Source organism: Acomys minous (genome assembly GCF_964271855.1).
Source record: "Acomys minous genome assembly, chromosome: 2".
Taxonomy (NCBI): Eukaryota; Metazoa; Chordata; class Mammalia; order Rodentia; family Muridae; genus Acomys; species Acomys minous.
In genome coordinates, this window is record NC_140484.1 from 121,388,974 (window position 1) to 121,404,665 (window position 15,692).

Genomic DNA, 15,692 nt, shown 5'->3' on the forward strand with positions numbered 1-15,692 from the left:
ACAAGAGTTTGTTCTTCTGTCTAAGAGTCTAGGCCTCACACTACAGTTTTGTCATGTTATGTGCCTTGTTTTAGGGAAAGTCCTTTTCTCTTAGACTCTGTCCACACACCAACCTTTGTTTTATGGAAAGCTATTTTTGCCACTAGAACTCTATAGAAAGTTTAAGACAAAGGTGGAAATAACATGGAGAAGGAAATATTAAAGCAAATACAAGAAGTCTTGACTGCTTGGTTTTCAGTAGAATTTTTGTATGTGAGTTGATTTTTTTGCTATAGATATCTAGTTGCATCCTAGAAAGTATCAAATATTTTTTAAGCTGGGGCTCAGGGAACAAGGGAACTGCTGAAATCACACGCAAATACCACTTAGGAGCTGCTCTCTGATGCAGACATTTCGCTGGATTTCTAAAACACCGAGGCCAGATAATGGGTAGTATCTGCAAAGTGTTTCCAATGTTAGTACCCTTAACCTTCTCTTTTTCTTTTTGTCTGTGTCCATATCCATTATAGCCTCACTTCCTCACTTTAGTTTTTAGTATGTATGTCTTGTGGCCAAATACTCAGCCTTATAGGATGGCAGGAAGACAGAAGTTAGCATTTTAAATCCTAGTTTGTGCCAGAAACTTGTCTCAGAGTGCCAGTATCTTATTTAGTACTTCTAGTGACATGTATGATAAAAGTGGTAGGTATCCTAGCAACCATTATAAGTATGTGTACATTTTGAGTTATTATTATTATTACATAAGTTTTTTTGTAAAAATTGTTTGAAATAGGTATGAGTATGCCTATTTTTCATTAAGAAAAACTGTACTTTGTGACATTAAAGTTCTTTGTATAATGCCACATATTGTGAAACCATCACTCCTCGAGTCAAACACCAGTTAGTCCCAAGTTTTCTGTAGGCCCTCTAATGAGCATCTTTAATTTGTATCTTGTTTATTAACCAACATCTACAAAAGTAAGAGAAGCATGCTAAGAGTAGCTTTCACTGCCCGAGGACAGTGACTAGATCCTGCTACTCTGCAGTAACCAACAGTTCCTTATGCAGCTGAGTTATGTAACTGACATATTGTGTAATGGCCACATTGCACCACTCAAGGGACAAGTGCTCTTTGGTTCTCAGTCAAGACACTAGCTACGCTAATGGCTTAAACCTTAGAATCAGAGGTTAGGGGACCATCTTCTCAAAGGAAAGACACTATGTTGGCATTAAGTATTCATTTCCATTCTAGGCCCAAACCTGCCCCGATGACTGATGAAATCCAGCAGCAGATTTTGAACTTGCCAGAATCTTGGGACTGGAGAAATGTCCGTGGTATCAATTTTGTTAGCCCTGTCCGAAACCAAGGTAAAAACTAACAAAGTCTGACCTTTCACTAAGTCATTACAAGCTGTTGTTAATTGAATGGTTATTATGTATCAGACTCTAGGATGGGCTTAGAGATACAGGAAAGGAATGGTCATGGTCTTTCTGGTTTAGTAAAGAGATGGAGGCCAAGTGTGGTGGCACATCCCATGGGGGCTACAGCAGGAGAGTTGCCAATATGGGTAGATAGCCTACACTATATAGTGTGATCCTGCATGAGAGCGCGTGCGCACACATACACACAGTGGCCTTTGAATTCTTCCTTCCTTTGCTTCAATGACCAAATTTGCTTAAAATGGTCTTTTTACTTGAGCTCAACATTTCTCAACATGGGTTGCACCAGAGTGAACTCATTTACCTGGATGCTAGGATACATTTCTATGGAAAGAAATAATTTCATGCAAATAAAACTGGTCTTCTTTCCAATAGAAGATAAACTGGTTAGTTGGATCCCTTCTGCTATCTACCCTTCCATTTTGCCCACTTTGTGATCTTCAATTACTACCATAAGCTTAGATTTCTTGAGCTCTACATGAATCTTTAATTAACTTTATATCAGAATGTGGCTTCTGAATGAATCAGTTAATTCAGTTTCCTAAGTCATGAGTTGATTTAGCTTTGTGATTACAAAATTTCCTTTACCTGCACATGCGAACAGATAATCTTACTTTCCTACGTTTTTCTCAACAATTGTGTGGAGACTTATTAATATAGGTTGTGTAGTTGATCTGAAATGCTTCAAATCTGAAGCTTTCCAAAACATTTTGTGATGTTGAATTAAGTTTCTAAGTTTGTTAACATGTTAGACTGCAGATTTTTAAAATCAAACACAGTCAACTGGTAAAAGCATGTACACAATGATTTTGAAAAATGATTTGTTAATCGTTATCTTTAAAAATGGCTTCTACTTGAGTTCCTGCCCTGATTTCCCTCTGTAATAGACCACTACCTGGACGTGTAAGATGAAATAAACCTTTTCTTCCTGAAATTGGTTTGGTCATAATGTTGTACCACAACAATAGAAACCCTAACTAAGAGAGAGTCTCTGTGCAGGATTAGGGAGGTAAGGGATGTCCTATGTTGACTTTATAATGTTTTGTAGTCACAGAACAAGACAAAGTTATAAATGAGTTCATTTGCCAAAAATATGTGGATGAGAGAATCAAATAGATGAGTTACTTGCAAAGACTGAAAGTCTTGGCTGGTGATATTCTTGGGTGGTGATATTCTTGGGTTTGGCGTTAATGGAAGCTAGTGGTTTGCTATTAACGTAATGCATCTCAAAGAAGTTACCTTATCATCAAAAGATATTAGGTCAGGTACAGTGGTAGTATGTAAGCAATTGTTGGGCCACTAAAGATAGCCCAAGCCCTGGGCTCCCAAGCAGTTCCTTAGCTTCCTTAGAATCATGAGTGTTCTTAATCAGTCACTCAACCTTCAGAGGATTAAAACTTACCTCATCATCAAATAGTTCTTGTGTATGTTAGTGCTGTGTCACCATGACACAAACTACAGTCTTTTGAGAAGAGGGAACTTCAGTTGAGAAAATGCCTCCACCAGCTTGTGGTAAGCCTTTGGGGGTATTTTCTTGATTGATGATTGACGTGGGAGTCTTCAGATCATTGTGGGAAGTACCACCTATGAACTTGGTGGTACCTGGGTACTATAAAAAAAGATGAAGAAGCCATGAAGAACAACTCAATAACCAGGTGTCTTTTATGACTTCTACATTAGTTTCTGCCTTGAGTCCCTCACCTGAGTTCCTTCATAATAGAGCATTAGTTGGAAGTGTAAGATGAAATAAATCCTTTTTCCCCAAATTGCTTTTGGTCACGGTATTGTACAATAACTATAGAAACCTTAACAATAACTAAGAGAGAGTCTCTGTGCCTACTTGAGAAAATTAGGGAAGTAAAGAATGTCCAGTGTTGACTTCATTATTGATAGCAACTGGTAAGTAATGTGAACTTTTAATACAATGGTGCTGTGTCTCTTGTTACTTATGTTAGGAAGCATTATATATGTGTGTATAATGTGTGTACATGTGTATACATTCACCTGGGTGTGTGGAAACTAGAGACTGATCATCACAACTTCCTCATCAAACTCTGGCATATTTTGTGAAACACCATCTCTCACTGACCCTGAGGCTCACCATGGTCAGTGCTGCCTAGCAAGCCTCCTACTTAATTCTGTCACTCCAGAGTTATAGACTTGTGCTACCACACACAGCTATTATTAGAGTCCTAAGTATCTGAACCCTTGTGTTTGCATAACAAGCACTTCATCCACTGAGCCCTCTCTCCAGGTGCTAAGAAGCTTTTTAAAAGCAGAGTGTTTGAAGATCAATAGCTCCTATCCCTAAGACTTAGAGTTTAGAAGGATACGCAAGCAAAACATTCAAGTACAACATGATACTTACATTAATAAGAGTATTGAGGAATTCAGTGGGGAAGAATAGACTTTACCCCCACATGTATGGTCAGGTGCCATGAGACAGGAATCGAGGGGAAGGGAATGAGACATTTTGAAGGAAGTTCTCTGACATTGCTTTTCTGGAAAATTGGTAAAAGTGCTGAGAGTCCCCAAATCTCCCCATTCTTTGTGTGTTGTAAATATGATTTGTACCAACAAATGGAAAATTTAAAATATAAGTCATTGATGAATTGATTGCTTTCAAGTTATCTCTCACCAGTGCTGTTATATCAGGTACTGATTTGTACCAACAAATGGAAAATTTAAAATATAAGTCATTGATGAATTGATTGCTTTCAAGTTATCTCTCACCAGTACTGTTATATCAGGTACTCGAGGAAATAAGTGTATTTAGAAGTTCTTCTCTTAACTTCTTTTTAATGTGTTTCTTATGCTTCAGGGTAGAAAAGACACTGATTTTTTTTTTTCTCTTCATACTAATTGAGGTACTTGGAAATTTCCCACTTCCATAATATCAGTCTTTTTTATAATACAGAATTCCAAATTAGCCATAATTAAGGGAATTCACAACTTTTCTTAAGTCTGTGAACACATTAAGATTTAAGCAAAAAAAAAATATTAGAAAGACAAGTGATGTTGTATGTTTAAAACACCTTTAAATTTTTCTTATAGCTAGATTAGCTTTGAGGGTGAGTGGGGAGAGAAGATAGTGAAGAGATCAAGATGGGTTTACTTTGTTTTCAGAAGACCTTTTTCTCCCTGGGGGAATGAGAGTGGTTCACTAGGGTAAGCTCGCCACATTAGGTAATGTGGAGTGTTTTCAGATATTTAAAGTTGACTCTATTTAAGTCTTGGTTATAAATGTTGCTCATTAGAGCAGGAAGACAAGGCCCTTAAATTGCTGACTGTTGCATAATCTATCTTTGCAAAAGAAAAAGAAAAGAAATGAAAAGAAATGTCAGAGGCTGACAGACTTACCCTGGGTCACATGGCTAATGTGGGGCAAAGCAAGAGAGGCAAGAACTGTGAACTTCCATGTTACTGCAATGTGTTGTCTATTGCTGGATGAGGTGTTGTGTAGGTGGGATCACATGCTGAGCTTTCTGTGATCGAGGCCTCTCTTACTGCTTTATAGTCAGAGTGAGTACTACCTTTCTTTTGGAATCTAAACTGGATTTTCTTTTCCAAAGGAGGCAATGATTGTATTAGCAGTTGACAATCTTCCCAGAAAGTTTAAAGGAAATTTTCCACTGTGGTTTCAAAACAAAGCAGGTTCTGAGCCATGGGCTGTACTTATGACCTGTCCCTCCCCTCATATAATCAGATAATGTGGGTTGAATGATTAATATTCACAGACTTTATTTCTAGGCTGCTAAAAGCTGAGGAAGCTGAGGGTTAATAGGACTTAGGTGCCTCTTGTCAGTGATAGTGGCTTTTGTTATCTTTTCTTTGACACTGACTTTTTTTTATGGAAGAGTCCCAAGGAAGTATTTTATAGAAACCACAAAGTCAATTGTCTATATAGTGATTATGTGACAAGGAAAGAAAATCTGGAATGGACTTTAAAAACAAAAGCCAAACAGGAAAAGAAAACTTTTTTTTTTTTATTGCTGTGGATAAGACGAAGAGTAGATGGTTTCTGCCCTTACAGAGCTTACCCTCTGTTCATGAATAAACAAAGTCGTGATTCAAAAGTACAGTAATAAAAAAAAAAATGACAAAGGCCACTAGCTCAGCACAAAGAGAAAACGAGATGCTAACATCTGTTATCGGTTTACTTACGGACAGGTCATTGCCTCAGCTTCAAGGCCTAGTTATCAGGTGTGTCCATTGTACAGTAGTGACTGCTGGGTCACCATTATGGGTGTTTATCTCATCATCATAATTTAGAGGATCACCAGCAGCAAGGGCAGTGAATAACACTGACAAATATGAGAGGTTTAGAAGGGTTTAGAATTTGGGGGAGCATCAGGCATGGTAGCAGTTAAGAAGTGAGGCTGCTGGGAGACTGGCTTCAGGGTCTTGTGGTACTGTGCCCTGTAGAAAGAGGCTCACATTAGGATCCAAACTTCTGCTTCCTCTAGAGCTCAGGAGTAAGTAGAAGGTTGATAGTTCTCTTTGGGTTTGCTTCACTTCTGGGTTGTAAATATGTACCTACTTGTCACCTCCTGACTCATTCTTTCCGCTGAGACTCTTCACCGTGTCACACGGCAAGATAAAGAGCACTCGAGGAAACACCCAGCTTAGTGTGAGGGAAAACAATGTAAAGTATTTCAAATAGGCTTTATGACTATGGAGTTTGAACAGCATCCTGGCTTTTCCTTGCTTCTAGAGGGTTCATAAATCATTACCTGGAGAAGGAAAAACCGATATCCCTGCTAACATTTTAAAACATAGAAGTTTTCGCAGTGCTTTCTTGTAAGTTAAGGTGGCTACCAAATTACTAATCATCAGGTTTATTAGATACCTTTATGTGCAAAATTAGTTAAATTGACTTCATAAATCTTTATATTCATACTGAGATGCTCGGCCCTTTAATAGCTTTGCAAAAACTGAAATCATAAATTGCATGGCATACACAGTGTGTAGAACTGGCTTTATCTTAGAGTTGGTATAGTCATATCTCCATGTAATCTTTGTTTCAATGACAGAGGTGAGAGAGGCTGTGTGACAATGGAAATATAAAGCTATATTCATTTGTTTAAAAAATTACAGCAAGAAGTCTAGTTTTACAATGCTTTATGTTTATTTCTTTTATCCATGCACTTGAAGAAACACATAGAAAAGTAGTATTTTCATATACATTACTCATAATACAATATTTTTCCTTTCCTTGTAATGGCATCCTAGCAGATGCTTCTCATGAATTCATTTGGCCCATGCCAGTAGGTCTTGCACTGTCCTTTACAGGACATGAATCCCACTCATTAAGACTCCCTCTAGTTCCCAACACCAGAGTTTGGAATTTCAATATGAATTTTGGGTAAACTCAGTTTACTACATTAGCTTTTTTTTTTTTTTTCAAGATTTAGCTTACATGTGTCCCACCACATTTCTCTCACTCTGATGGCTGAAACTGTTATAGAAATAAATTTATTTTTTATTTTCAAGAAATATCTCAGGTTCAGGGCTTTTGGAGTAAGTCTTCTATATTTTGCTGATTTTTAAATTTTATTAATTTATTCATATTACATCTCAATTGTTGTCTCCTCCCATTTCTCCCTCCTTCCCTCTTTCACCCTATTCCCCTCCCCTAGGTCTGTGACAGAAGGGGACCTCTTCCCCAATCATATGGTCACAGACTATCAAGTATCTTATATCAAGTATCTTGATAGCCTTTCTATTCTTCTCTGAGTGCTACCAGGCCTCCCCACCAAGGGGAAGTGGTCAAATATGGGACACCAGGGTTCATGTCAGAGTCAGTGCCCGCTCTACACACAACTGTGGATAACGTCCTGTCCATTGGCTAGATCTGAATAGGGGTTCAATATTTACTGCATGTATTGTCCTTGGTTGGTGCAATAGTTTGAGCAGATGCCCCTGGGTCCAAATCTGCCCATCATGATGTTCTTCTTGTAGGTTTCTAGAACCTTCTGGATCTTTCTATTTCCCCCACTCTGCCATACTTCTCTCACTTAAACTACCAATAGGAGGTCCCCATATCTATCCCAATATCCTGGCAAACGAAGACTTTCAGGGAACATCCCTGTTAGGCTAGCGTCCAATTATAAGTGAGTATATATACACCATGTGATTCTTTCTGAGTCTGGGTTAACTCACACAGTATGATCATTTCTAGTTCCATCCATTGGCTCACAAATTTCAGGATTTCCTTGTTTTTAATGGCGGAGTAGTATTCCATAGTGTAAATGTACCAGAGTTTCTTTATCTATTCTTTGACTGTGGTGCATCTACTTTGTTTCCAGATTCTGGCTATTATGAATAAGGCTGCTATGAACATGGTTGAGCATATGTCCTTGTTGTGTGGTGGAGCACCTTCTGGGTATATTCCAAGGAGTGTAATAGCTGGGTCTTGAGGAAGCCCTATTCCCAGTATTCTGAGAAAGCGCCAGATTGATTTCCAAAGTGGTTGTACAAGTTTGCACTCCCACTAGCAATGGAGAAGTGGTCCCCTTTCTCCACATCCTCTCCAGCGTGTGCTGTCACTTGAGATTTTGACCTTGGCCATTCTGATGGGTGTAAGATGGAATCTCAGAGTCATTTTGATTTGCATTTCCCTGATGACTAAGGAGGTCAAGCATTTCCTTAAGTGTTTCTCAGCCATCTGATATTCCTCTGTCGAGAATTCTCTGCTTAGTTCTGAGCCCCATTTCTTTGTGCTGATTTTTATTTAAAAATTATTATAAATCCTATATTAAGGTTTCTCATTCACTCAAGTTTTCAGTTTTCAAGTTTCTTTGTGAAATTACAATAAATACACATATTATTTTTTTCTTCCCTTCAGAATCTTGTGGAAGCTGCTACTCATTTGCCTCTATGAGTATGCTAGAATCAAGAATTCGTATATTAACCAACAATTCTCAGACCCCAACCCTGAGTCCTCAAGAGGTTGTATCCTGTAGCCCATATGCCCAAGGTGAGTGCTTTATTTCAGAGCTATGTTATGAGCCATTTGACTATATATCAGGAGCTATCATCGGCAAAATTAAAGGGATAGAAGAGCACAGCAGTCCAGTGTCTATAATCAGAGAACACTGGTATGAATCTGGCCCCATCAATTATCAGTGGACAGTGTCTCACGGAATCCACTGCCTCCCACAACAAGATGTCAATATATCCAGTGAGCACTGCCTCTTACAGTATCACCTGATGGTACACAGTACTGTAAAAAGCAGGCACAGGCCTTACTCAAGAAACAGAAAATGGATATAAGCAAATGTGTCTTAGGAAAATGATACAGCTTTTAAGCATCACAGCTTTAGGTTCCAAACACACATGATCTCTTTCCACAACCCTGTTCCTACTAAAATTGTAATATATATGTCTTTGCTTTTAAGAGACTTTAGCAACTTGTACTTGGCCTTTCAGAACAGGCTACACAGAAAATTCAAATAGGATTTGGAAGGAGACACTATTTGAAATAGTAGTGCCATTTTAAAGTTTTCTGATGTCTGTCTAGATGTGGCCACAGGGAAGTTTCTCGGCTTCCGGTGAAATGGCTGGTGAATGACTGTCAGTGAGCCTTTCATTCCCTCTGAAATACTACATACCCTATAATGATGTCTAGGCCCTGGGAGCTATAATATATCAAAACTGTCCTTATGTTCATGAAGCGTACAATTAGGCAGGATAAACACAAGTTAAATAATTACAAGGATGAGAACAGTGGTGGAGGTACAAGGCTACGGGTATGTGTCATAGGTCCAGGGTGAAGAGGGAGATGGGAGGAGTCTCTTGGTAGGAGGTTGACAAGGAAGATTTGCTTGAGGAGTCGGTGTGTGTGTGTGTGTGTGTGTGTGTGTGTGTGTGTGTGTGTGTGTGTGTTTATCTGACAAGGGTGGGACTCCTTTTTTTTAAAATTTGAAATAACTATTCTAAACCTCAAGAGCTGTGCCATTACCATCTGCATTTGACAGATAAATAAACAGGTACAGAGATGTTAAATGGTTCACACACTTTTGGATTCGAACTTATTTTGGTGCCAGAGCCTTCTAGCCAGAGCTAGGCTAGAGTAGCTATATTCTTTATTAAGTGTTAAATAAATGCCTGTTAAAGAACTAGGCTGGGAGATTATTAGATGAATGTGGAAGGAAGGAAGGAAGGAAGGAAGGAAGGAAGGAAGGAAGGAAGGATGAAATGATATTTAAACTCAGAACAACTTCCAAGGAACAGAAAAGAAAAAGCAAGATACAGCAGACATTGTGCCTGCCTTCTTCCAGCAGAATTGTAATAACCACGTGTGTTTCCATTCTTAGGTTGTGATGGGGGGTTCCCATACCTCATTGCAGGAAAATATGCCCAAGATTTTGGGGTGGTGGAAGAAAACTGCTTCCCCTACACAGCCACAGATGCTCCCTGCAAACTTTTAAAAGAGAACTGCCTCCGCTACTATTCTTCCAACTACTACTATGTGGGTGGTTTCTACGGTGGCTGCAATGAAGCCCTGATGAAACTTGAGCTGGTCCAGCACGGGCCCATAGCAGTTGCTTTTGAAGTCCATGACGACTTCCTGCACTACCACACTGGAATCTACCACCACACTGGGCTGAGAGACCCTTTCAACCCTTTTGAGCTGACAAATCATGCTGTTCTGCTTGTGGGCTATGGAACAGATCAGGCCACGGGGATGGACTACTGGACCGTGAAGAACAGCTGGGGCACTAACTGGGGTGAGAGTGGCTACTTCCGGATCCGCAGAGGAACTGACGAGTGTGCCATTGAGAGTATAGCAGTGGCGGCTACGCCGATTCCTAAACTGTAGGGCACAGCTCCCAGTGTTCCATACTGGTCTTCGTCATTGTTAGAGTGCTTTAGTCATAGGATTAAGACATTTAAACAGCAATTTCAGAAGCTTACCACTAGGTTTCCATGAAAACTTGTGCCTTTGAATTTAAAACTACCCTTGAATTTTTTTCATATCCTCCCCATTAACCACTGAATTTTTTTTTTTAAGTACTTGCTTACATAAGACTTTTGTGAGCAATGGTTAAGTTGTCAATCAATGATTGTTCCTGGTCATCTACAATTCAACCAGATGTTTCATTTTTGAAAGTCTATGTAAAAGCGCAACTCTGTTTTTAAATTACATACATCACATGAAAACATAGCAAAGAGCTAATTTTTTAAAAAGGATTTTCAAAATAAATGTTCATGTAATCAATACTGTAGAACTTCTATATGTGTTTAAGAGAATTTTTGTCACTGGCCCCTTCCCTTAGATGCATTTATGTTCCATGGAAGCACTTCTTTAAGGAGGAAGAGCAATGAAAATATTTCATGTAGAAAACAAGCTAGGGGGGAGGCAGGGAAAATAGGTCAGCTGCAAAAATGCTTGCTGTGCAAGTATGAGAACCTAAGGTCAGTCTTCAGGATCCCTGTCAGAAAAACAAGGCAGACATGCTGACACACTTGTAATCCTACACTAGGGAGACAGAAACAGGTAGATCCCTGGAGCTTACTGGTCAACCAGTGTAGTTAAATGGACAAGTTCCAGGTCATCAAGTGACCTGTGTCAAAATCAACTTAGCATTCCTGAGAAGCTGTAGCCACAGCTGACCTGGCTTTTGAGCATGCTTGTGATTCCATATATAACAGAACATACAGTTAAATACATAAATAAAAGAAAAACTTAATCTTATGTCTGAGGGGTATCTTCTGACAATACCTAGCAAACCCTAAATTCATACAGGAAATAAAAAAGTTTTTTACAATATCTACATGTTCAAACTATTTCTTGTCCTGTGTCTCTTGTATTTGGAAATGTTGATGGACCTTCACTCATGAATAATATAGTAGCTTCATGAGTGAAATATCAACGGTTTAGATTTGAGTAGCTCTTTGGGACTCTGTGGATGTTTTTGTAATGATGTGAAATCGTAGTGCTGAGTAAACAGCTGACATCTATTAAAAGTAATGTGGCAGGCAAATTAGGCCATGCTATCAGAGCTCTATAGTAATGTCATAAACTAGAAGCCTTTTGAGGCTCAAGAAAACCAGAGCAGTTTTATCACCTAAGCTTCTCATACAGATTAAGACAGTAATTTAGACCAAGGGCAAGAGATTTCATACTGAGTCTTACAGCTAATAAGTAATGTAGTCATGACCAATTCCCAGATCTTTGACTCCATTTTTCTCAGAGTACTTTAGAGCACTTGGAATGTTAGCTCTGTGTTCAGTCTATCTTGGCATCCTGAGTCTTAGGATTTGCTAACTTAAACTTATATGATTTTATTTGTTTTCTGATAGGGTCTCTGTAGTTCTGTCTGGCATGGGATCATGCTAGCCTCAAGTGCACAATGATATGCCCGGGTCTGCCTCCCAAGTGTCATTTTTTTAAATTGTAGTTGACTATGATGACTTTTTTTCTGCCCTTGAAGGAAAGTAACACTCTAGAAGCATGCACTGTGGCTTCATCTTTTGTTACTTTGTTGGTGAAGTTTTCTGTTTGTTTGCATTTTGGCATTTTGAGACAGGGCCTTATATCGCCCAGTTTAGCTTTTGACTTACAATCCTCTTGACTTTAGCTCCTGTGTGCTAGAATTGTAGATTTGCTTAACCAAGCTCAGGTATACTGTGTTTAAAGTGCACCTTTTTGAACCTCCTAGAGTTTGCCAAAATTCTTTGACTTTCTTGTGTTGATAAGGAAGCAGATATTCTGCCATGCACACAGCCAAGGCCATTCGTTTGTAGGCCTCCAGCAAGACATACAGTTTTTATGACTGTTACTGAATATAATTTTACTTTTATATACTGCCTTGCCTTCCTGTTTTGTGAGGGCTCTGTGAAGTGTGAAGTATAACCTCCGACATTCATTAAATACTTTAGGAAATTTTGTGAACTTAACTAGCCCTGGGTACCACTTCTTACTACTATCCTGAGTTGAGAACGATAGTTTGAATAGACCCTAACTTTTCAGGGAACAAGAGCTCAAGTTATTCTGTGCTAAAAGGCAGATAGCGTCTCCCTGCACTGTGGTTGATGGAATTCAATAAAGACTGCTCGGAGGTGGCATACCTTCTTTCCAGAGGAAGCCAAGCAGCTTGTTGTCTACAGTTTGTTTATAGTAATACCATTATACCCTGCTAACAGTGAGATTTTAAAAAACTAGAGTGAGCTCTCTGGTGAACCTTCCCAAAGTTCCAGAAAATCTACAGAATATGTCCATAGGACACCGGAGGTGGGGTGGGGTGGGGTGGGGGCGGGGGAATTAAACTGGGCATTTTAATTCTGGCACAGCCCAGAGCCATAATGTTCAGAATCTGCTGGCTCTATCTGATATTTCTTAAATCCTAGGAAGTTTCCTTAACCTGCCTATACATTAGTTTCTGCCTCTGTGAAACAGATACTTTTTTATTTTTCTTATCTTAATATGCCTTTAATTAAGATATATCACACCACATTTCCCCCTTTCTTACCTCTAGCCCCTCCCAATCCTTTCCCTCCAACTCTTCCCATGCTCCCCTACTTTCAAACTGATTACCTCAAGTTCTTTGTTCATTATAGCTGCATATATATGTGTATGTATGCATAAAAGTCTAAATACAACCAGATAAGCTTGCTTTTCTTGTCTGTGTGTATGATTTAGGGGCTAACCACTTTGGAGTGTCACCTCTGAGACATATTAATTCTCCTCCCAGCAGTCTTTAGTTGCTGTAGTTTTTTTGCCTAGATTTCTCCCATTCATCAATAGCATGTCTGTTGATACTGATGTTGTTTAGTCTTGTTTCTGCAAGCATTTCAGAGACTGACTTTCACAAGTCTCTTCCTGGTGTTGTGGCTGCTCAGGCTTCCCACTCCCTCTCCTGTGCGTGTTTCCTGAAACAGACTGTAATAATTCTTACTGTGCATTGTCTACTCCTAAAGTCTTGTCCTAGGGCATGAAAAGGTTTTCATTTGTCTTTTAAATTGCAGTTGTGTGGTGGAGCATGTCTTTAACCCCAGCATGGGTAAGGCAAAAGCAAGCAGAATCTGAGTCTGAGTCTGAGTCTGAGGCCAACCAGGTCTTCACAGAGAGTTCCAGGCCCACCAAGGTTATAAACTGAGTCCTTGTCTCAAAAAACAATTGAATAAACAAATAAATAAATTAAAATTAGACTTGCTACTTTGCTACTTAAATTCTTGGCCTTTCACCTAAGATCATTTTATCCGAGTAGAAGAGCTAAAGTAGATTTAAACAATTCAGTTTCTGTACATATCTGAAACTGCCCAGGCACCCTCTTTGACATCTAACCACTGGATTCGGGAACCGAGTAGGATTTGATTACAAGAGAAATATGTAAGGTACCTGCTTCAAACATATCTCGAAGAACAAATGCCTCCTTCAGTTGGCACAAAGTATCCAGGACAGCTCTGGACATGAAGGAGGACTGTGTAAATATTAATTACTATTCCAGCAGTCTTTCTACAAACTAAACTTTGAAATAATCTGCTATGGTGCAGAGGTAAGATGTATTCTATAAAAAAAAAAGTTTATGGGAGAGTTTATGGGATTTTTAAATCTTAAGAACTCACAAAGGAACAATTAAAAAAAAAACCCACATATAAACCTTCAAGAACCGTTGATTTGTGGAGATGCGTTTGATTTGAGTTGGTTTAGGTTACTTCTTTGTTGTCATTTTGAGGCTTTTACATTTCCCACCCCACTACACCTGCTGCTGTCTATGGGACAGAGTGACCATGGCAGTGAAGGAGCTTTGGAAACTGGTGGCCACGGCATAGCGCAGCACTGAAGCAGAGCAAGCTAAGGCGAAACTAAGATTTGTATAATTTTTCTTCTCAGCTTCCAAACAGGATGAAGTAGGCTCTAAGAAAGTCTAAGATTACTACAGTGCAGCGTTTTCTAGCTCACCTCCATCTTTAAAAGTGAGCTTTTTATGGCAGGTAAAATAACAATCCTGATACTGTTCCTGACAGTAAAGACAAGTAGATCTCAATATGTTCAGAACTCTCTAGTGGTTCTTATAATCCTTGTCTGTAAACTCATTTCTAAAATCTTATATAGCTCTCACAATTTATATTTTGTTTGAGGCAAAGTGCTTCAAGTATATTCAACCCATGGATGGAAGTTGAAAAGTTTTAATTTAATGATTTTTCTCTAAATATAATTATGTTAATGTTTATATATATATTTATATTATTATTTATTTATTATATATTAATAATATATAAATATTATATATATATATATATATATATTTAACTCTGTAAGAAAGAAACTTCTTAGATAAAATTGCAGGGCTCAGGGCCAAGGAAATGGGATAGATTGCCTGCTGCACAGGCTGAGAACAAACATTAAATCTCTGGAACCCACACAAAAAAACAAAAAACAAAAAACAAACAAACAAAAAACCACCAACAACAAAAACCAAAGACTTGATGTGGTGACAGTCATCTGCAATCTTGTTGTCTCTGTAGAGTGATGGGAGTCAGAGACAGAAGAACTAGCTTGAAGCTACCTGCCAGGTAGCCAGGAGAACTACTCAACATAGGAGCAGAAACAAGAAAGACTGCCTCAGTAAGAAGCAATCTCTGAAAGTGATCATCTGACTTCCACAGATTTGTCATGACACATGCTTGCCGTCACACACACAAATACGTGATAGATAGATAGATAGATAGATAGATAGATAGATAGATAGATAAAGTGAAACTAATATTGAAGATGTATACCTATACCTTTCAATGTGTATATTTCAAGTGAATATGACCTTGGAATTATGTGTTGATGGCTGAGCAGCCATTGAACCCAATGCAATAGTATCTGTAATAGAATAACCTCATTGAATCCTAATTCTGCTTGAAAGTACACATTTGCCTGAAATTCCCTAGGCTATACCATAATTGAGTCTCAGCCAACCTTCTGGTCAGTCAAGCCACACTTTATGCTTGCTGAAAGATTAAAAATATGATAGAAGATATACTAGTTCTTGGACAGAAAGGCAACATATGCTTTAGTCTGTATCTTATATTATTTTTTCCTTCAAGAATGTATTTGTCAAGATCTCTTCTGCCCAGGGTAATTTTTATTTTATTTTAAAAATATTTTATTAACTTATTCGTATTACGTATCGTTAGCCCATCCCTTGTATCCTACCATTCCTCCCTCCCTCCCGCTTTCCCCCTACTCCCCTCCCCTATGTCTGTGACTGAGGGGGACCTCCTTCCCCCTGAATATGCTCATAGGGTATCAAGTTTCTTCTTGGTAATCTGCT

At 38.7% G+C, this 15,692-nt stretch overlaps 1 protein-coding gene and 1 long non-coding RNA gene across 2 annotated transcripts in view; one reads left to right on the forward strand and one right to left on the reverse strand.

Moving 5' to 3' along the window:
- The window catches only part of CTSC (cathepsin C), a 34,729-nt gene extending 23,535 nt beyond the window's left edge, over nt 1-11,194 (forward strand). Inside the window, exons 5-7 of the mRNA XM_084773383.1 lie at nt 1,232-1,347; nt 8,267-8,398; nt 9,738-11,194. Coding sequence (XP_084629509.1) covers nt 1,232-1,347; nt 8,267-8,398; nt 9,738-10,243 — 754 coding nt within the window. The 3' untranslated portion in view covers nt 10,244-11,194. The remainder of the gene's footprint in view (nt 1-1,231; nt 1,348-8,266; nt 8,399-9,737) is intronic.
- On the reverse strand, nt 10,615-14,524 carry LOC311592681. Its single transcript, XR_014777484.1, has 2 exons — nt 11,694-14,524; nt 10,615-11,658 (listed from the first exon to the last, which is right to left on the reverse strand). It is a non-coding gene; the product is annotated as an uncharacterized lncRNA (long non-coding RNA).
- Nucleotides 14,525-15,692: the final 1,168 nt, after the last annotated feature.